Source organism: Pipistrellus kuhlii, unplaced genomic scaffold, assembly GCF_014108245.1.
Source record: "Pipistrellus kuhlii isolate mPipKuh1 unplaced genomic scaffold, mPipKuh1.p scaffold_m20_p_1, whole genome shotgun sequence".
NCBI classification, from domain to species: domain Eukaryota; kingdom Metazoa; phylum Chordata; class Mammalia; order Chiroptera; family Vespertilionidae; genus Pipistrellus; species Pipistrellus kuhlii.
In genome coordinates, this window is record NW_023425404.1 from 122,057,624 (window position 1) to 122,081,368 (window position 23,745).

A 23,745-nucleotide genomic window follows, 5' to 3' on the forward strand; every position below is an offset into this window, starting at 1 on the left:
TTAGTTTTCCTATGAAGTAATGTCTATAACTCTAATATAACTTTAAAAAATGTTTGTATTGATTTTTAGAGAGACAGGAAGGAAGAGGATAGATATATATAGGAACATCAATGAGAGAGGAATATCATTGATTAGCAGTCTCCTGTTCAACGTCTGTACTGGGGATCGAGCCCAAAACATGGGCATGTGCTCTGACCCAGAATCAAAGCTGTGACCTATTGATTCAAGGGTCAATGCTCTTGAACCACTGAACCACACCAACTTGGATCTAATGTAACTTTTTGAGTACATAGTTATAGGAAAGAATTTTCCTCTCCTAGTACTTACTATGTGACAACATAACTTTTTTGCTATAAAGATCAGGCCAGCACCTTTTCTTTACATGTGTGGATCTGCTGAATGGTGTTAGGCACTGTCTTTTGTGCATAAATCACACCCACAATTCATTATCTAGGAATTTCTAGCTTATTTGTGAAGAGGAACAAAAACCAAAAAGACTGGTCAAAATCTTTTTTTTTTCTTTCCCAGTACTTATAGATGTCTTGCCTCTAGACCTAATTCAGCATCAGTGTTTTCTTAAACTGATTTAAGAATCTTTTCAAAGAGTTCAACTTAGTTTTCAAAGAAACAGAGTTTTTCTAATTCATAGTTCCTCATTTTTACATCATGTTCAATTAGATTTAAAAATTAGCATAAGAACCACTAACATAAATGGATTGGAGAGCAAACACAACATACTCCTTGTGAGCATGCAAACGTAGGTGGCAGGAGCCACAGTGAGTATAGCATTCTTGAAAGGGCTGTCATTACGTTTTTTCATGGGTGTAGAAAGTGTTGGTCAATCTGGTAAGACTTTGAAACAGAAGTCAATTATGGATCCTAAATTGTATTGCATTATTGCTGTGGTTCTCCATTGAGAGCAGTTTTGACCCTAGGAGACATGTGACAATGTATAGAGACATTTTGATTGACACAAAAGGAAAAGGAAGAGAGTAGATATTACTAGCATTTAATGGGTAGAGCCCAAGGATGATGCTAAACACCCTATAATGTACAAAACAGCCCCTCACAACAAAGGAATATCTGGCCCAAAATGTCAGTCTAGTACTAGTACGAGGTTGAGAAATGATTTAAGTGGGCTTACGATAACATGTCCAAAATAGTTTTAAAAGATACCAAGGAGACTCATAATATTAAAATACTAGAGGCCTGGTGCACAAAATTCATGCATGGGGGGAGAAGGGGGTGGTGTTCCTCATCCCAGCTTGCACCCTCTCCAATCTGGGACCCCTCGAGGAATGTCCAACTGCCCATTTATCCCTCTCACAAACCAGCAGTCGGACATCCCTATCGCACTGCAGGACCGCTGGCTCCTAACTGCTCACCTGCCTGCCTACCTTATCATCTCTAACAACTCTTCCTTCCGGGATTCTCACACCAACCATCCCCCTGCTGGTCTGATCACCCCCAACTTCCACCCCCCGCCCCTGCTGACCTGATCACCCCCAACTTCCACCCCCCGCCCCTGCTGACCTGATCACCCCCAACTGCCCTTTGCTGCCGGCCTTTTTGCCCCCAACTGTCCCCTGCCAGTCTGCTTGCCCCAAACTGGCTCTCCCTGCTGACCCTTTCACCCCCAACTTCCCTCCCCTCCTGGCCTGATTGCTCCTTACTGCCTCTGCCTTGGCCCTGCCAGCGTGGCTTTGTCCTGAAGGTCTCCTGAAAAGCTCTTGATCTAATTAGCATATTACCCTTTTATTAGTATAGATGTTGGTCTCAAGTTACAAAATGAGAACTAATGAAATTTAAAAGATACTTCTGTTGTGATAAATCTCATAAAGGCAGACAAAAAGGAGGAGTGTCTCTGTAGCTGAGGTGTCCACAATTCTTGCCTTAAGCAGGCACTGGATTCTTAGAAGAGATGAATGCAGGTGAAACATCCGGCATTGCAGTGGAGAAAGCTTTCAACTGTGGTTTTTGCTGAATGAATGCTTTCTCTCAAAAGGCAGTTTCTATATCAATAAAAGCTGAAGGTTTAATATTGTATGATTATTTAGGAAGGAACAATTCTATAGGAACTGAACTAAGAATCACTTATTTATTTAAGGTAGGATGGCTCTACAGGAACTAGAACATCCCTACAATACCCAGGTGCTATCACAAACAGAAAGTAGGAGAAAGTTCTAGAAGCTAGGAGGGCCCCAGACAGTTCATTAAGGAGGTCCTTTATTTGAATTGACAAGATTAGTAAAGATAATGTGAGTTTAAAGTTGATATTCCTGACCCATGGCTGGCATATTTGCTTGGGGAGGTTCATAAACCATCTATATTTGTATACCACATTTTGTGTGTTTATGAATGGGTATGTTGGGTTTTTTTCCCTTAGATAATCATATCTACAATAATAAAAGAAATATGCAGATTGACCATCACTCCAATGCACAAGATGGCTGCCCTCATGTGGTCAAAGATCCTTCCCCTATGTGGACACAAGATGGCCACCACAAGCAGTGCCAGCAGGGGAGGGAAGTTGGGGGTGACCAGGCCTTTAGGGAAGGGCAATTAGGGGTAACCAGGCCTGCAGATGAGGGCAGGTAGGTGTGACCAGGCCTGCAGAGGAGGGTAGTTAGGGGCAAACAAGCTGGCAGGGGAGCAGTTAGGCATCAATCAGGCTGGCAGGGGAGTGGTTAGGGTGTGATCAGGCTGGCAGGCAGAAGTGGTGAGGGGCAATCAGGAAGGCAGGCAGGTGAGCAGTTGGGAGCCAGCAGTCCTGGATTGTGAGAGGAATGTCCGACTGGGCAGTAGAACATCCCTCAAAGGGTCCCAGATTGGAGAGGGTGCAGGCTGGGCTGAGGACACCCCCCATGTAGGAATTTCATGCACTGGGCTTCTAGTGTGTTTATATTTTTAATGAGACTTTTAAAGAAATCAAATGACCCAAAGAAGTGGCTATATTATTGTTTCTAAGAATTATACTTTTTTTGACAATACAACCATCAAATATCATTTTTTTTTGTTATAGGAAGAAAAATTCAAAATTGTCCACAGTGTGATTCCACTTATATAAAAATACATATAGACATAAGCACATATAAATACTGAACTATAATAAGCTGAAATTCTTTCTATCTTATATAATTACAGGATATTTTTATTTTGGGTTTTACTCTATTTTCCAAAATTTTCCCAAAAAAATGGATTACTATATAATTCAAAACGATATTTGGATATTGAAAATGAATATGAACATTAAATTGCCAATAATATTTAAAGAGAGCTGTCCATAGAAAGTGAAGAAAATCCCTACTCTCAGCTGCCTAGTGCTAAAGCTTTAATTCCTAGATGAGAGCAAATTCCCTTTCTAAACCCTGGGACTCTGTATGACTATAAAGATTATATAGAGAATTGCTCCTTCCATATTTTATTGTTTGCAAAAAATGACTTTTAGAAGACCTTTCATTGTTGCTTTCTTCTAAGAAGGTTTTTATAAGAAGAGTAAATGTCAACTTTATTTTGAATCTTAATATTTCCAGAAGGCCTTAACTCCATGGAATATATAGCCTATCTCTTCTCTTTATTCTCCTTTCCCATTTTCTCCTCTTTCCAACTCTCCCTCCCTCCCTATATCTCCTTTATAATGTTTAAGTGTACCTCTTAAAAACTGTCCTCAAAGATGGTAGCTCTTTCTTTGATTTCTTCTGTACTTTGCATCATGTTCAGAGTAGCAGCCTCTATTCAAAGATAACTTAAAAGTATCAAAACTACAACTAAATTTCAGTTGTAATTTTATTATGTTTTCAAGCACCATATGACATAACTCTCTCTCAACACACACACACACACACACACACACACACACACACACAGAGAGAGAGAGAGAGAGAGAGAGAGAGAGAGAGAGAGAGATGAAAAAAACAGTATGTAGGAGGTAAACATGATATTAAACATGATATGTGTTGAACTGCTTTCAGAGAAAATCTTGGGGCTGGAGCAGGAAGTAGAAGCTAGCAACAGCCCATCACTGGAGAGGGGGCAAAAAGTGGTGGTAACTCATTAGCCATTTATCTCCCTTTTCTGTCTGTTAGTTTTGAGGACATCTGGTGGAATGGACAATTAGAATAACTATTCATGGATTGGGGCAGTTGGGAAGGGTGTTCAGGGAAGACACCAGGATGACCTTCGTTGATAATGTTGATAAGGCATACACTGAACATGTTATCAAAAACTTCCAAATCAAGCCAAAGCCAGTTTGGCTCAGTGGATGGAGCCTCAGCCTATGGACTGAAAGGTCCCGGGTTCAATTCCAGTCAAGGGTATGTGCCTTGGTTGCGGGCACATCCCCAGTGGGGGGTGTGCAAGAGGCTGCTGATTGGTGATTCTCTCTCATTGATGTTTCTGACTCTCTATCCCTCTCTCTTCCTCTCTAAAATATCAATAAAATATATATATATATATTTTAAAAACTTCCAAATCAAGATCTAGATCTCCATGGAATATGAAAATGGAGTAACACCATCAGGCGATTGTACCTTTTTAATAGAAATCTCATTGAAAAAGTAAAACAAAAGTGTTAGACTCTATTGCTTGAAAAGAAGTGTCTGGAGAGTAGCCAAAGTTATATTCTTCCCTTTGAAATCTGAGTTTTATCCTTTTGTTTTACCTAGAGGTCTCTTGACGAAAGGCATCCCTTAATCATATACATCTATGCCCGACCAAAGCAGGAAATCACTATCTGTCACTGGGTCACATGATTCACACCAGATTGCTAGTTTATTATGAAGGACAGAACTCAGAAACAGTGGAAGAGATGCCTAGGACAAGGTATATGAAGCTTCCATGCTCTCTCCAAGCATAGCAGTCTCCAAGTTCAATCCAGAAGCCCTGAAAATTACACTTTCAATCCCTCCATCTAAAGTTGAGCCACCCTCCACTTTTAAAATATCTCAACATCAAGCTCTCCTCATCATAACTTCACATTGTTCTTAAGAGCACATCTCTGATAGGAGGACAAGATATTGCAATTAGGAAAAATTTAGTTTTTAAATTTGTGTCTGGTCTAGTGACTTGTCTTTTGTGCCATTTGAGTTATCATAGAATCTGCTTTCAGTAATTCCAACTGGTAAGACATTGGAACAAAGACGTGAAGAGCAGTAATTTGCTACCAAACGAATTGGGTTTTGTGCTGTATGTATTCTTTCATAAACCTCAGGTGACAGCATCAACACAAAGACACAACCTTAAAAGAACATGTTCCTAAATGATTCTTGGAAAGAGAAGACAGATGATTTGTTTAACTGAAAAATATCTAAAAACGTAGTTTAGGATTTTCTTCCTCCTGTTTCCTTCTATATGTTGTACATTTTTTATATATATATTTTATTGATTTTTTTATACAGAGAGGAAGTGAGAGAGATAGAGCGTTAGAAACATCGATGAGAGAGTCATCGATCAGCTGCCTCCTGCACACCCCCTACCGGGGATATGCCCGCAACCAAGGTACATGCCCTTGACTGGAATCGAACCTTCAGTCCCCAAGCCGACGCTCTATCCTAGGGGTGTTGAACTCAATCAGAGAAGGGGCCAAAATCTAAAATCCAGCCTAAATCGCGGGCCGAATGGTTTACTGAACAGTCATAAACTGTCATTGTGATGGAAACGCAGCGGAGTGCAGTGATGACAGCGCGGTGCAGGCCACATTGCAAGGCCTGGCGGGACGGATTTGGCCCCCGGGCCTTGTGTTTGACACATGTGCTCTATCCATTGAGCCAAACCAGTCCCAGCAATATGTTGTACATTTTTAAATTTTATTATTTTAAACTGAATTAAGTTCTACCACCAGGAAGCAGAGGCAGATATTTTGCATGTGTGTAAAATTTCCTTTGAAAATAACCATTGAAACATTTATGGGAATTAAGCAGAAATGTGATTAATCAATATTGAATTCCAGAACAGCTGCATATATAGTATCTTTTGCACATATATAATACTGTTATGCCTTGGATCATTATATTATGATTTTATTAAACCCATTTTTAGAACTTAACAAAATAAGCTTTTCATACGTATCTTCTTTTTTCCCTTCTAGAGAGACAACCACAGAGTTAGCTGGAAGCCTACCAAGGTGAGTATTATAGATGTGCTCATTCTGTGCATGATCTCTGATGTTCCCAGCAAGAAATGCTGTATGCTTTTAAAGAGGACATCTTCATTTTATCTCCCTCACATCAGATTTAAGACCGCCTATTTCACTATGTAAATGCCAAAAACTGTGTATGAGTCACATAGAAGTGATATAACCAAGTAGTGATGAGGGTGATGTCCACATATGACTTAGAGAATTCCCATTCCTTTAGAGTAGATGCATAGATGAGCTATATTCTTCACAGAAATTATCAACAAACTTTTTCCTTTATTATATTCATGGAATTGGATTTTTCCTTCAGAATATCCATTATTGTTATTGTGTTCAAGGATTTATCCTAATATATGAAAACCCAGGGTCCGTAATGACCAACCGAAGACCAATCAGAAGTAAGTCCTGCACTCAGTGCGGGGTTGCGATGGAGACCTAGCACTGGACTGCCATTAGTATGGGCACAGTGACCCAGCACTGACTGCTGAGGAGCCTGCAGATCAGGCCCAGAGAGAGGCCCCAAGAGAGAGGCAAGGTCTGATCTGTAGCCTCCATGCTGCTGCTGATCAGCCCATGCCTCTCTTTTTCTCTCCAGGCTTCACCAGCAGCTGCACCTCTGTTTCTCTCTGGGCTTCTGCAGGACTGCTAATAAGCCTCACTCTCTGATCAGGCCTGGAGATAGGCCTGGAGATTTTGACTGGCATAGAAACCGAACAATCAGAACCAAATCTGGGTGAACTGTGAGGAGCCAATGGCTGCCTAAGAGGTGGAGCTTTTGATGCTGACTGACATAGAAACCAGCCAATCAGAACCAAATTGGCTGGCAGGGGAGGGCAGTTAGGGGCAAGATCAGGCTGGCAGAGGCAGTTAGGGGTGATCAGGCAGACAGGCAGGGGAATGGTTAGGAGCCAGTGGTCCCAGGTTGCAAAAGGGATGTCCAACTGCAGTCAAACATCCCCCAAGCAGTTCCCGGTTGGAGAGGGTGCAGGCTGAGCTGAAGGAACCCCTTCTTCGTGCATGAATTTCGTGCACCAGGCCACTAGTAGATTTATAAAATAATCCTAAGCTTCCTCTAAAGCATTTACATCATAATTTTGATGATAATATAGATACATTTGTATTTCTTATCATCATTGAATTAAACACTTAGTAAAAGTATCTCACCAAGGAAAGAAATCAATATATAAATTGATCAGTCTATTTTACAAATTTTTATATTTTGTCACTTTATGAAATAAGATATGATTAAGTGAATGCAAATTATAGAGAGCTCTCCATCAAAAATGATTACCACTATTTATTAGAGGGAAAAAATGGAAAGGAAGGGAGTGGCAATATTTAAAGAGATATTTTGCTGAGCATTGCATATAGTACCTAGCATCATGCCTTAGCTTTAAAGATGTTCAGTAGCCATTTGTGAACAAATGAATAGGGCATAGGGTATTGGGAACTATTAGAAGTGGAAAAACAAGAGAATCCTAAGAATAAGAAAAAGAAGTCTGGACAGACTATGATAATGAACAGGGAATAGGAACAGTATATATCGTCACCATCTGTTACAGGAGATAAGCACATTTGGTTGATTTTTTATGTAAAGAAAATCTTTGCTTATAGGATCATGATTAATATTGACAAAAAAAAAACCTGTTTACTGTGGTCCAAATATTTAAATTACTCTACGTCTTAATTCTTTGGATAATGTCCCAAAGAAACATTTTAACTGTGTGCTGGTTACAAGGTTAAAGCAGATGTGTGCTCTGCTGTATGTATCCCCTGTGTTTGTTTGTCATTGTGCTTTTCCTATGGAGAAGGTCCACTCCAGAGGCTTCAGCATCCCATCATTTTCAGGGAGAGAGAGAGAGTTGTGTATTTGCCCATGCTTGTGGTGAAGAAGTTAATCCCCATATAAGGGAACAAAGAATGACTTTCAAACTTCTCTAGAATGGCTAAGCAGCGGACCACCCTCAGATGAGATCCACACAGAGCTGTAACATGCAGATAAAAATTACTCAGATGTCTGAAAAATCTGGTGTGCACCCTGAATTCTATTAAGTAGCAATGCTTATTATTGTGAATACCAAGTGGCATTTCCTATATTCACTGCGAACTATCTTCTTTTGTAGCTGTTTTATTACTCCAGGGAGATTTCCCTCTCTTCCTGAGTTTGGTGGGAGATATTTTAGTAATGAGCCTACTTATTTTTTTCATGAATTTTTGTTATTCTAATGTTAGATCATGTTGAAAATAAACATGACAACAATCCCATTCAAGTTGTAACTCTCAGTCGTGGTAATGGCATAGCAATAAGGGTGTGACGAATATGTCAGCTATTCCTCAATTGGCTTCTAATGGAACCTCAGGTTATTCTTTTTACTTTCTCCACAGGCACTTTAGGACATATTCATTCACAATTATGACCTTTTCTTATATTAACATAAAATAATGCAATTATTTAATGATGAATACTTCTCTTGGCATTTGGAATATTGTTTGGTAGCATTTGTTTGTTGTACACTCTTGTGGAATGCCATCAGCTATTTAGCTTTCAGCCTTTTTTCTTCCAGTTTCTTCAGCCTGTCCCTGGGAAAGTGCAGATGAGCCCTGGTAAACGTTGGGGCTGTTAAGAGCAAGGCACCTGCAGTTATTCAGTTTGTTATTTTGTAGTTAATGATTAGTGGAACATGACACTGGGGTTTTTATCCTTTTAGTCATAAAGTACTTATGCTGTGACATCTAAAAAACAGAAAATTGCAATTCAGGCAACTGCTAACTAGTGATAGGAGGCTGGGAAGAAAGACAATGGCATTTTATAGCAGTTTTGTGGTTTGGTTCTCATCAGCTTAGACTGTCTTGAAATTTTCCAAAATGCCATTTACAAATATTGCACAAGGGTAGAATATTTCAACTTTAATTGCTTTATGTATCCTTAATTTAAAGTAGCTGGCCACTCCTTGATAATATTCTGTGTAACTGTCCAAATCGAGTGGATCGTGTCTGGTAGTTAAACATCTTTGAAGTTGAAATGAGTTATGTACACAAGGTGTATGAACAGGTAGCAGGTTTGTTTTCCATTACTAATGATATCCTAAAGTGTTTCTGAGTTCTTGCCATTGCTGAAATTAAAGCATAGTTATACTATGTCACCAGGAAAATTAGATTATATGAGCAACATGCACTAAGCATTGAACTTATATATTTTAAAACCAATGATCTTGTCATGATTAAAACAAATATTTAAACTGGCTGCAGTAGTACTCGTGCTGTTCTCTTTATTGGGAAGTGTTGTGGAAATCAGATGTATGGTTACATTTCTTGAACTGGGAAAATTACCATTTTCAGTCTTACATGTAATTCATCACTTCTGTTTTGCTGTGGCAAAGAACAATTTAGCAATCAGAACAATTATTGTTGTTTATTCCCCATTACAAACATGTCTTTCATGAAGTTTTTTAATGATAAGGAGTCTAGTTTAGGTATATGTATTTTAATTAAATGGTGATACTATCTCAATTGTTCAAAAGGAATCCAGGCATTAAATTAGTTATTATGAGCTTGGTTTTTAATATAGACGGTGCCTATACAGAGATACAACTTATTTTGGATAGCAGAGTAAAGGTATAAACAAGGTAAATACTAACAGAGGTTTTAATGTGATCTGCAATATTAGTGGCTGTTTTTGAAAAAGAAAGCATTTTAATTCCTTGTTAATATAGTCCACTGTTGTCAACCTCAACTAAACAGTATGGAAAATAAAGTGGCTTAATAGAAGTAGCATAACTATTACAGCAGAGATCCACAAGCTGGTTCTTAAAGCACACCACTGAGAAGTTAGGGTAATTTTTGAAGAACATGACGTATCGCTAAATGAAGCTTAAAATAATTAAATGTATAAATCAGATGTCATCTTTTACTAAATTTTAGCATAAAACAGTGGAGGCAGAGGCCAAAAAGTAAAGTTATGAAGGAAAAACTTGGACTTTTTTCCCTTGTATTTTAATCTAATAACATGAACTCTTTTTCTATGCCTTCTTTGAGGAGGTGGGGGAACACAAGTACTCAGTATAAGAAACAGAACTCCCAATTCCTAGACTATCACTATTCATCATAAGATTACTGTTTAAGACATATTCATATTCATATCTACCAAAAAGATATGAACTGCTTGCTTTGTATGACTAACAGAGACAAAGTCATTCACTGCATTGCCATTTCACTTATGCAGATTTTGTCTTAAATCATTGAACTTTGTTATCTAAAATTTAAACTGAACAGACTCCAGGTAGTAGAAGGGCAAAATGAAGTTTCTGATTGACCATATTTCTCAGTCGTGGGTTTGACGGGTCAGGTATTAGCAACAGGAAAAGGAGGAGAATCAAAGTAAGTTGTGCTAGCTCAACTCACCATTTATGGCTCTAGAGGGGTTTTAAGTTATATATTCAGTCTCCTGTAGAGGCCTTTAGTAGCTAACATAATATCATATATCTCATTTTCCTCAATACGAAGTGATGACTTCTGAAAGACCTAAAGAAGATAAAAATGTTGGTAACCAAAGGCAACAAAAGCAAAAATAAGCAAGTGGGAGTACATCAAGCTAAAAAGCTGCTGCTCAGCGAAGAAAACCATCAACACAATTAAAAGGGTCCTAATGAATGGGAGAAATATTTCCAAATCATATATTTAATAAAGGATTAATATCCAAAATATATGAGGAAGTTATACAGCTCCATAGCAAACAAAGAAAACATTCTGATTAAAAAATGGGCAGAGGAGCTGAATAGATATTCGTCTAAAGAAGACATCCCAGATGGCCAACAGGTACATTAAAAGATGTTCAACATCACAAATCATCAGGGAAATGCAAAGCAAAACCACATGAAATGTCATCTCACACCTGTTAGAATGACAATCATATAAAAGACAAGAGATAACAAATGTTGGCAAAGATGTGGAGAAAAGGGAACCGTTGTGCACTGTCAATAGGAATGAATTGGTGCGCCACTATGGAAAACCATATGGAAGTTTTTCAAAATTTAAAACTCCTAGTACTATGGGATCCAGCTTCTGGGTATATACCCAAAGAAAATGAAAGTAGGTTATGGAAGAGATAGATGCACTCCCATGTTCATGGCAGCATTATTCATAATAGCCAAAATATGGAGGGGGAAAAAACCCTGTCTATCGGCAGATAAATGGATAAAAAAGATGTGGTGTGGCAAATATATAGTATATACAATGGAGTACTAGCCTTGAGAAAGAAGGAATTCTCCCATTGTGACAACATGGATGGACCTTGAGGGCATTATTCTAAGTGAAATAAGACAGACAGAGAAAGACAAGTACTGCATGGTATAACTTGTATGTGTAATCTTTAAAAAAAAAAAATTGTTAGTTCCAGGCCAATCTCTTATCATAATCTAGATCAGATGAACATTTCCTGACTCCTTTATAATCCCTAAGAAAGAACAATTCCCTCTGGTTCAATATTTACAGAATTTATCATTTATTCATTAATTCAACAAATGGTCATGGAGCACTAGCTATATGCTGAGAATGCTTGTAGGCTCTGTGGTAGAAAACAAACAAAACATCAGCCCTTTCCCTAAATAGTTTGATCTAGTGTCACAGATATGGACAATCATGGTGCTAGGTGGAAAGTGCTTAATGCCCTAAGTAGAAAGACTTGTAAGAAAACTAAATGCACTAAGAGATTTCAGCAACAAAGTGGGCCACTTCTGATTGGAGGACAGCATCATGAATCAACCTTCTGAGCAGGCCTGAGCAGATGTATCAGATTTAAATATGTGGCAGAGAAGGGGGCTGTGCACAGAGGAAATGTCATCATTAATGCCTAGGGGTGTTGTGCAGGGAATGTGTGTATGGAAGAGGAAGTAGTACCATCTTGTTGGATGGAGTGCAGAAGCAGGAAGAAGAGCTTAGGGGATGATTAGATGATGTGAAGGGTTTAGACACCAGTGTGAGGAGCTATTATTCTCTTTGATACTGTTCATCCAGGGAATGTTCTAAGCTGTCCCTTAAGAACAGTAATCTAGGCAAAGCAATAGAATAGATTTGGGGAAAGAAAAAGGCTTGAAGTTCTTCATATGAAACTTCATGGAACCCCTGAGCCTTACAGTCCTCAGAGTCCTTCTCTCTTCAGATTTACCACTTGGCTAACAATAAAATACAAGTCCTCTGACCTAAGTGATTGGTTTCCAAATCTTTATACCTTACACTATTCAATTTCCTGCTTCCAGCACCCAACCATCATGTTGCATACTGACTCTGAGGCCACAGTAACAGTTGGTAAGATGTGTTCTCTCTTCCACCCTGCTTAGACCCCCACCTCCTACCCTTATGGAATGCATCCTAATGCATCCTTCACTCCTGGTCAGTGACTGAATTCTTTCCTGCTTGAACCTTGCCATATATATATATATATATATATATATATATATATATATATATATATATATATATATAATTTTTTTTCTCAGGTTGAATATATCAAAAAGGCACTCTAGGTATATTAAGCTGGAAAATGCAAATTGAGTTTGTACCTGTAGTTCAAGAGGTTGGAGAGGACCCAATATTAATTCAGTATCCTGGCACATTCCCTTGTGCTTCTCCGCCATCCTCAGCATGTTGGGCATGGTATGCGTCAAGTTCACAATATTGTTGCAGCAGCTCCAGCTATCACATGGACACCTGACCACATATAGTGAAGAAAGGAATCTCTTCTCAAGTATTGCTAGTTTAGGGAAGAATTTATTGCCCATGACTAAGCTCTTAGAGAATGAAAATTGGACTTCTGGTATTTACAGCTGTTATAATGAGATGTATATTCTGCCATCAAGAAGGAAGGTAGGAATCTGGGTAGTGGGAAAATGGCTTGTTCATACTTGAGGAATGATATTTGCCACAGTTCTCTTGTTTCTTTTCCTTCTCAGCCTATTCCAGCCAGATGTCTGACCCTTTGATTATGCTAAACAGGCCTGGTAAAGGTCAGTATCAGCCTCCATCTAGCTAAAGTCAAAGGCCATTTATCTGTTCTCTTGTTTGGTTTCTCATTCAAGATAGGAACTTCTTCCTTCTCCATGAAATGCCTCTTTAATTTCTGAGACACCAAACTTTCCCATTTCCTTCCTCTCTCCAGTGGTTGTACTTTCTCAATCTTTCTGCCCATTCTTCCTCTTCTACTTGACTCTAAATGGCGAAGCAACCAGGTTTCCCTTGTCCTCTTCTCTCTTTAGTGATAGAGAGGTTGTGGAGAGAGATTTTATCTAGTTCCATGGGTTTAAAGATCATCTTATATGAAGAGTTTCCATTTTTATATCTCTAGTCCCAACTTCTTCCTTGAGCATCAAATCTGAATGCCCAGCTATCAATTTAATATCAATACTTAGATATAATACCCTAAACTTGATGTGACCAGAAAAGAAGTTTTGGATCCTACCCATGCCCACATTACCACCATGCACTCAACTGCTCAAATGAGAAACCTAGAGTTATTTATATTGCCTTTCTTTTTCTCACACTTAGCAGATTATCCATCAGCAAAGCCTTTGGCTTAACCTCCAAAATTTATCTCATATTTGTCCACTTTCCCCATCTCTCTCTAAGCCATCATAAAGTCCCATTGTAACTATTAAAATTCTCCCCAACTGGCTCCTCATTTCCTCTGTTGCATTGCAGTAATCATCAATCAAACTATCTTCTTATAAGCGCTCTAATCCCATCATGAAGGCCTCCTCTCACAGCTCATCTAAACCTAATCTTCCCAAAGGCATTGGGGGTTAGGACTTCAACATATGAATTTTGTAGGGGGAGGTTCACACAAAAACATTCATTCCATAACAGGGAAGGAGAGAGGAAGCTTTGAAGAAACTTTCTCCCAAAGACTCAGTGGTAGACCAGATATATGATTTCTGCCTTATATAGCCCTTCCCACTCTACTCACTGCTTTATATTCTTGGCAACCAGAAAAACTCATCTTATTGGCTAAAAGCAATTAACCTAAATTTGTTATCAAGTTCTTTGGATCCTTTGTTGTTGAGTCTATATAGTTATAGAGGTTAAGGCATTGGGCTGTGGGTTCAGACACACTTGAATCTTGTGTTTGCCATTTCTTAGTCATGTGACCATGAGCCTGTTAGTTAATATCTCTGTCTCTATGTTTCATTTGTGAATTTGGAAAAATTGGGATACCCATCTTATAGTGTCACAATAAGAAGATAATCTATATAAAATATTTAGCTCAGAACCTGGCAATCAACAAGCAAATTAATACAAGGTAGCTATTATAGTGGTTCATTCAAAGATAGCTTCATGCTACTTATTTTTATTAGCAGTTGGGTAGTGGCTATGTCCAAGACAAGACACCTGAATGCATTATAAGAAACAGCTTAGTGAAGTGGTTCCACACATGTGCCCTGGAGCCTAATTCCAGCGTGTTCATATCCCAGTTTGGCCACTTAAGTAGTTCTGTGACCTGGATGAGTTTTTTACCTTTATGTGCCTTGTTTCTTCATTTATAAAATGAGGGGTAATGTGGGACCAAAAGTTCTGAGTATGAAATGAGATGATACACGTAAAGTATTCAAAACACTGCTTACTTTGTTATTTTAGTATAAGAAATTCTAGTTGTATATTAATTGAAATTTGAGATAGGCAATGAAGGAGTATCAAGCCATAGGCTATATGAACCTCTAATTCAGATATTAATTATTCAGTGGCTACATTTTTGCTTTGCTATGAATGATTTTTTATTTAAAACAAAAATAAACAACATTAAATATAAAATTCCCTTGACCTTGTTATAATACCTGAAAATGATGATTGCCAAAGAAAGTATATATGCAAATATTTCCCATCTATAATAGACAGTTCTATCAGGAACACAATTTTCATTAATTCTCCAAATTATTGATATCTAAATCAAAACATTTCATTCTTTATTGATGTATGTGAGTCCATATTTTAACTGAATTAAATTATACTTGTTTTGTAATATAGTGTTAGGATATGTAGCAGACTATCAAAGGAATGATCTTTACAAGGAAAACTTTAGAATATTAAGTTACTCACTGCATGACCTATTTAAACTGCTCAGATTCTTCTTGTTGTAGACTGCATAATTAAATTTTAAATGGAACATGATAAAGAAATTATACTGGTGATCTCTAGAGATTTTAATACCCTGTTTGGCTCTTTATAAGAGTATAGCAAAGGCATACTTTAAAATTTAATAAAGGCCTGCCCTAATTTTTATTTTATTTTAGATTTTTCTCATCTGCGCAGTAATCCAAAGCTACACAAGTGCTACCTGAAATAAATGATCAAAACAAAGACTCTAAACACATTTATCACACTATGAGAATTTTACTATTTGTGCATGAGCATTTGTACAGCAGTTACACTCCTTTAAGATAAAACCTGCCATTTGTTACTGTATAGAATTGGAGTTTTAGTCATTGTTTGTGGAAGCATTCATATCTTCTCAGTTTCTAGAGCAAGGGAATTAAAGATGGTTTTTGTGGAAGATATGATTTTAGAATTAGAATTTTTTGTTTGCTATGTAAAAGCTGCACCTCTTGAGAGGATGCAAGGGAACACACATACATACACCTGCATGAGCGTGCCCACACAACTTGCAGAAAGCAGAACCAATGGAAGAATAAAGGAGAATTCATGGCTTGAGCATTCCAACAGCCATTACTACAACCTCTTGGGTAATAATTTTGAATCATGTAACTTCCTGTCATTCATTTTCTTTTATATTTAAAAGGGCCCTGCCAAGATAAAATTCTGTGTTACATACAGCTACTTTATGTTTACTTAATACCACATGGTTATATGAAAGCTTCTCTGGACTCCTCGAAGGATTTCTGATTTTGCTGTCCACTAAGCTTTGACAGCACCAGGTGGGAGAGCTCCTCTTCCTGTTCAGGGTTGGTTTGCTTTCTGCATTTGCCTCCATTGGTGTTTGGAATTGTCAAGCTACCAAGAGCATATAAATTAATAACATTCATTCTAATTTATGCATACTTAATTTTATACCTTGTAAACCTTTCTTTTCAGATTAGGTTTTGTAAATGTTTCTATTATGTATTTCCATTTCCCTCTTTCTGGCACATATACAGATTTCCTTTTGGGCCCAAACCACTCAAGCATTCTATGTTGTTTTCATTTTTCAAATAAGCAATATTAAACTCACATAGCACTTTATAAAGCCAAACTGAAGCAGTGGCACAGCCAACAGAGAAAATAAATTCACCATTTAGCCTGACTATTCATCCTTAGCCCTCTACTTGTATGGGTTCGTCCCTATTCATCCCTAACCTACTATGATAGATTTAACTTTAAGGAGTATTGCTGAGCTATGTAAGGAATTATAAAGAGCAATGCAGATTGGGAGCATTGTTATCCAGTGAATAAGTGAAAATTATGTTTGCTAACATAATACACCATTGAGACCCTCTCTCACCAGAATCAGACTTGCGGTTCTCAGGCTGGTATCTGTAAGCATGTTACCTAAGGGCTTACAATTCATTATAGTGTATAGAGCTCTTCTTCTGAAGTAAAAGGAAATCATTCCCAAATTATACTTTTATTGAAATAGGCTTCTACGACTGGCTCACAACTAATTTAAATATTTAATGAATAATGAAGATGTATATGGACATAATAAATAATGAAACCTCAAAAAGAATCTATGGACATTAACAATGTTCTATATAATAAAAGCCTAAATGATAAGTGTCCAGTCATCCAGTAGTCTGTTCAACCAACAAAGAATAATATGCTAATGATAAGCTAAGGCCGCTCAACTGCTCATTATGATGTGCACTGACCACCAGGGGGCAGTCAACCAGCCGACTAGTCGCTATGACGCCCTCCTCAGTAGCCATCTTGTGCCTGACTTTCATGATGAAAATGTGTACATGACTCTGTTAGCAGAGCTCTGCTGGCAACAGAATTGTGTTTGCTGCCTGCTCTCATTTGGCCTTTCTCATCTTGGCCTGGTGCTTCTCGGCTAATCCATCATGTCTGAAGTTTCATGTCTTCTGGGTTTTTGCCCGAAGCTCTGGCAACTGACAGCGTTCAGTTGAGAAAGTCCTATCCAAGTTCAACTTCCATGATGCAAGAGTCTCCCTTTAATACCAGGGTAATTGAAATCCAAGTTGAATTCAACATTTTACCTCTTCAGTTTGTAAGCTAGTTCCAGTATTGCTTAAATATTATAAATGAAAGAGTAGAGATTACTTTGTGGATGCTTTGGAACAATTTTCTGTGTAATAGTTAAGGAAAAATAGATCATGAAGCAATACCTGGTAGCTTGTATAGTATATTAGCTTAAGGGTTGTTGAGCCATCTATACTTTAAATTTTGTTGACAATCATACAGTTATGCTTATGATGGTAAAAATGTTATACTCCTGTTTCTAGCTAGAATAAGGGACAATACTACTTTAGAATTAGAAAATGAGACCCTGTGAAAGGAACTAAGGCCTGGAGAATAAGATGAAGTCAAGGTGGTTGTCTTGAAACCTCACAACCAGCAACTCTGCAAAGATTTCTCATACGCTTCACTCCTCTCTTTCTCTTACTCTCTCATGGGAATCTCTCCCTTCTCTGATATACAATATAGCCAATTCACAGGCTATATTTATAAAGTAGAAAGCAGCAATAAGACCATTAAAAGGAACAAAGGTAAATAAATGGTTACTCTCACTCAATAAAAAATATAATGTAATATATAATTTTTAAATAAGTAAATGCTTTTCCAGAAGGAAGGAAGGAAGGAAGGGAGGGAGGGAGAGAGGGAGGGAGGGAGGGAGGGAGGGAGGGAGGGAGGGAGGGAGGGAGGGAGGGAGGGAGGGAGGAAGGGTTCCTCTTAGAGAGGTAATAATTACATTTTAACTTAAAAGTTGTCCAAGAGCACAATGTAATCTGCATGAAAATTGTGCAAATATCCATATGTGAGTGTTCTCCTCCCAATATATACCCCCGGATTTCTTTTTTGTATCTTGAATTTTAGAGCTAGATGGAACTTAGTTTGTATCATCATGTTTTACAGATGACTAGACTGAGCATGACAGATTCAAAAGCAAGTCCTCAAACTAGATAATTTGCTCTTGCTGTACAAGCTGGTATTTGCTTGGTGTAGGTGGAATCCAGTTATTATTTCAGGGTCTATTTTGAGGCCATAGAATCAGAAACCCTTTTAGCTACTTTTTGATTGTCTATACCCCCCTTACCCCTATTCTTTGGTAACTTCTGTTCTCCTTCCACACCTGTCCCTAGAGACAAAAACTTCATTTCAAGTATTCACAGCAGAGCTTTGTTCTTGCTAAATGAAAGCCAAGTGCTGAAATAAGTGTTGATGTTATATGATGATGTACAATAGTGTCTCTCAAATCTCAACTCATCTAAGTGGCCAGAGAATTTTATTAAAATGCATGTTCTGATTCAGTTGGTCTGGGGTGTGACCTGAAATTCTCCATTTCTAGCATCTCCCATAGGAGATCCGAGAAGTCTGGTCTCTGGGCCACCTATGAGCAAGAAAGGGACTGGGAAACCACCAGTCACATCTTGTTCAAAAGCTTTCCAAGTTCTACATCCATACCTTTAGGAATATGATTCTTTTATTTATACTATTTTTTAATTTATATTATTCTACCTATATCTCTGGTTGGATTGTTATTATTTACTTTTTCAGAAGATGATACAAAGCATTTTGGAAACTGCCATTGCAGGAGCAATTTCTTTTCAAACTCCGAGTTATTATAAACCTACTGTAGACATCTGTGGATTGAAAAGAACTATATAAAGGCAATATTATGTTATTGAGTTGGTACAAGTTTAGAATACAGTATCAATCAAGGTTTGACTTTCAATTCTGTTTTTATGATGAGTAGCTGTCATTGAAGCAGAGACCACCACAGTTTGACTATTAGGAAGCTTTATTTTACATATATGAAGTCTTATTTATGTCAAGTAATTGAGTTTCCAGCTGTTCTCATTCTGTATCTGTGACTGAAGACAGACAGTATAAGTCTAGGTAGTATGACATTATGAAGATAGATATAGATAGATATAGATATAGATATAGATATACTTATAGATATATCTTAGAATGTATATTATTATATAAGTATATATTAATGCACATATATTATACAATACATATATATGAATATTCAGAAATCAGCTACAAAATTATAGCCAATTCACAGGCTATATAGCTGATTTGTGGAAACTGATATTTATGGACTAGACAGATATTAAAATTATCTTTGTTTTATTTATTCTGTATGAAACTGAAAAGTGTTATTGAAGCAATTTTATTTCTCTCCTTTCACCTGTATTTCCATTTATCTCATCCTATCCCCTCTACTAAAGTAAACTGGGGTGTCTTGTTACAGCAATCTAATTTGGGATGACTCGAGAGATAGAAAGAAAGACAAGTAACATTGAATATTCAGAATTGAGTAATGAAAAATAATCACTGTAGTGAAAAGCCAGCTGTTCTTTGTTTTCTAATAGGCATGTGATATTGATGAAAAATAGTGTTCAAGTAAACTTTACCAAGTAGAATTCATTTGATCCAGATTATAAAATTGTTTTGAGAATAGGAAATATTGTTTAGGTTTAACAAAAAACTGAATAGTACAGCCAATTCAAAGACCCAAATAACAAAGGATTATCTTTACATTTAGAGAATGAAAAATGCTTGTGCATGATATTTAAGACATTCTTTCAGAAAATATGCCTGTGTTTTCTACATTTTTCAAATTCCCCTTGAATTGATGCTTTATGGATGTTTGTAACTCTTAGGGTATATTAAAATGTCATTGCAAACAGTCCAGGCAACTTGGGTTTAAATGGTTCTGGATTTAAATCTTCACATTCTTCTATTTTCTTGGTTGGAAAAAAATTAGAGTTTTGTGACAATTTGGAGTTATTTTTCTATATCTCCCCATTGAGTTTGTAAATTCAAGGAGTTTCCCCAAAAGCAGACTCTGAGACAAGGATTGGAGTCCAAGGACATGAGGGAGTGAGGAAGTGAGGCAAGAAGGGAGGGCAGCTAGGAAACATATGTTCATGAGTAGGTTACTGCCTGGCAACAGGGACTGGAGCCCACTGGAACCTGCTCCAGTGAGGGACAATAGTTTTGATAATGCCTTATCCTTCAGTGGTTGGCATTGCTCCAGATGTGTTTGTTCTCAGACAGTCTGTCTTCCTCATGGTCAATCCAGTCACTCCTAGGGCTAGAGAAAGCCTTCTCTAAAAGGCTGAAAGAAGAAAGAACTCAGAGACTTTTAGGGAAGGATTTCCAGTTGGCCTTCAGGGTAAATTCAGGGCATAAAAGCAGGGCATTGATAGTACCTATTTTATCGGTGTGATTACATATATTCCCTGCAAATGGTATAATGCCTGGTACCTAGCAGATGCTTAGTTGGTATTTACTTGGTGAATGGAGGAAAGAAAGGTGGGAGAGAGAAAGGGAGGAAAAAATGCAAAATTCTAATAGAATTGGAAAAGTCAGCATTGGCTTTCTGTCAGCCAACAACTGTGTTAACTTCATAACTTAACAGTCTGGGTGGTCTTTTGTTCCCTTTTCTATTGTCTGAATGATATTCTACAGAAATCACTCCAGAGGTGGGAGAGGGCCTGAGAAAGCAGCTTCAAGTTTACAGAGTTTGACACTATCAAAGCGTTAATTAGTTAGAAATACATATTCCTTGCTAGAAATATGAGCAGAAAGAGCTTGGCAGTGACTTTCTTTTTTCCTGAAAGAGTAGAGAAATATGCTACAGGGTCAACTTGGACCCAAAATACTGAAGTGTTTTCATGTCCCAGGAGCTTAATGCTGTCTCTCCCTCGGCCTCTATGGCCTGGGCACTGGATGGCAGACCAATCACAGAATGAGTGGGAATTCATCCATAAACACATGCTTTCTTTAGCAGGACACCTAGCTCCTCCTGACAAAGTACTCATACTGATTTATTGACTTAATTTTTCATTGGTGATAGTGGTGGTTATAAAGTAAATTTACCCCAGAAAAAAAAAAAGGATTTGAGGAATTCATTAAGGCTAACATTGCACTTAGATGCTAGATTCACTTTCCATCTGCCCAAAACAGCTACATAAAAGAAGCAAGTGACACCAAGCTAGTGGCAATGAATTGTCTTCTCCATTTATTCTGTTGGGAAGATGGGAATAGAAGAACATGAGTGTTATTTTCCTCTTAATTGTTAACCTTGAAAATCAAAAGTCAAATGACCCTCATAAACACCATTATTTGTAATCACATTTGAATTACAGCCGTGAATTTCTCTTTTTTTCATTTTGATTTAGGACTAAAAAAGAAAAATTGTCTTGGATATATATTTCCCTACTCTTGACCCTGTTTTTATGTAACAAATTACCCCAAAACTTAGTAGCTTAAAACAACAAACATTTGTTATCTCAGTTTCTCTGGTTCAGGAATCTGGATATGGCTATGCTGAGGGCTTATTCTCCAGGTCTTTCACAAAGCTACGATCAAGGATTAGGCTGGGACTGCAGTCTCATATGAAAACTCAACTGGGGAAGGATCCACTTTCCAGCTCATACATATGATTGTTGGAAAGATTTAGTTTCTACCAATGATTAGACTGAGGGCCTCAGTCCCTTGGCAAAACACTCTTCTCAATGAACTAGTTCTCTTCCCTACCCAAGATGGCTCCTGAATGGACTATGTAACTTGACCCTCTGTGGATAGGCTTAAGGGAAGTGCTCTTCCCACAAAGGAGAAGGGAAGCTCAGCCTGTACTCACTATGGAACAGCTGTCTGTCAGCATGTGTTGGGCACATGTTGAACTGGTTCCTGTTCTAGTACTGGATTTATCTAGGTGTGTGACTTGGAGCCTCTTCAGTCACTTTGCCTTATGGGGTGTATATAGTTGATTTTCCAAATGAGAGATATGCCCCTTTCCTCCACTAATAAAATTTTACAGAGGCTGCCAGTGGCCAATGTATAGCTAAATCTAATCCCATGTATAAACATGTCAGTACATATATTGCTTAGTCTCTTGTTAGCATTTGATACCTTTGACCACTTCGGCAGATCAGTAATTACAGTCACTGAAGAGCAGTAAAGAGGTGTATCCAGGACAAGTATTGACCTGAAAAGTAAGAAGGTAGCCAGATTGGAGTGGACTTAAGACATGAGTAGTAAGTAAGCCAAACTGGGGTGGTAAGAAGATAGCTAGATTGGAGTGGACTCAGACATGAGTTGGAAGTGAGCAAGTCTAGATGATTCATTAAAGAAACTCAGCTTCACTAAAGAGAAAATAAACAAATGGGGCTTCATCAAAATAAAAAGCTTTTTTACAGCAAAAGAAACCATCAACAAAACAACAAGAAAGCCCACGGTGTGGGAGAACATATAATATTTGCAAATAATACCACTGATAAAGGTTTAATCTCCAACATTTACAGACATCTTATACAAATAAATAAAAGGAAGATGAATGATCCAATTAAAAAATGGGCAATGGACCTAAATAGAATATTTTCAAAAGAAGACAGAAGGAAGGCCAAAAGGCACATGAAAACATGCTCAAAGTCACTAATTGTCCGAGAGATGCAAATCAAAACAACAATGCGGTACCATCTCACACCTGTCAGAATGGCCAACATCAACAAATCAACAAACGACAAGTGTTGGCGAGGTTGCAGAGAAAAAGGAACCCTCGTGCACTGCTGGTGGGAATGCAGACTGGTACAACCACTGTGGAGAACAGTGTAGAGTTTCCTCAAAAAACTGAAAATGAAACTCCCATTTGACCCAGTAATCCCACTCCTAGAAATATATCCCGAGAAACTAGAAACACCAATCAGAAAGGATATATGCACCCCTATGTTCATAGCAGCACAATCTACAATAGCCAGAATTTGGAAACAGCCTAGGTGCCCGTCAGCAGATAATTGGATCCAAAAACTATGGTACATCTACACAATGGAATACTATGCTGCCATAAAAAAGAAGGAATTCTCATCATTTGCAGCAACCTGGATGGAATTGGAGAACATCACGCTGAGTGAAATAAGCCAATCAATGAAGGAGAAACACCACATGACCTCACTCATTTGTGGATGATAAAGATCATTATAAACTGATGAACCAAGAGACAGATATAGAGAAAGTAAAGCAACAGGCAGACTGTCAAATAACAGTGGGGAGGGGAGGAAGATCTGGAGGAGATAATAGATCAACCGAAGGACTTGTATACATGCATATAAGTACAACCAATGGACACAAAACTCTGGGGAGGGAGGGGATGTGTGGGAGGGAGGGAGGGAGGGGGGCAAAAAAATTAATAAAATATGTAAAAATAAATAAATAAATAAATAAATAAATAAATAAATAAATAAATTACAGTAAAAAATTTAAAAAAATTAAAAATAAAGAAGCTCAGCTTCAAAGGGGACAAGAGAGAGGCAGTGGTGGCTGGTGACTTTGAGGTAGGATGTTTCTTAAAGACAGAATAAACATACACATGTTTAAATGCATACAAAATGACAATGCAGTACCATCTTACACCTGTCAGAATGGCTGTCATCAAC

The 23,745-nt window shown here is 37.8% G+C and overlaps 1 protein-coding gene across 2 annotated transcripts in view; it reads left to right on the forward strand.

Moving 5' to 3' along the window:
- CELF2 (CUGBP Elav-like family member 2) overlaps positions 1-23,745 on the forward strand; it is a 534,510-nt gene that overhangs the window by 116,554 nt on the left and 394,211 nt on the right. For both annotated transcript variants that reach the window (XM_045588688.1, XM_036407861.2), the window contains exon 2: positions 6,086-6,121. In XM_045588688.1, coding sequence (XP_045444644.1) covers positions 6,086-6,121 — 36 coding nt within the window. The remainder of the gene's footprint in view (positions 1-6,085; positions 6,122-23,745) is intronic.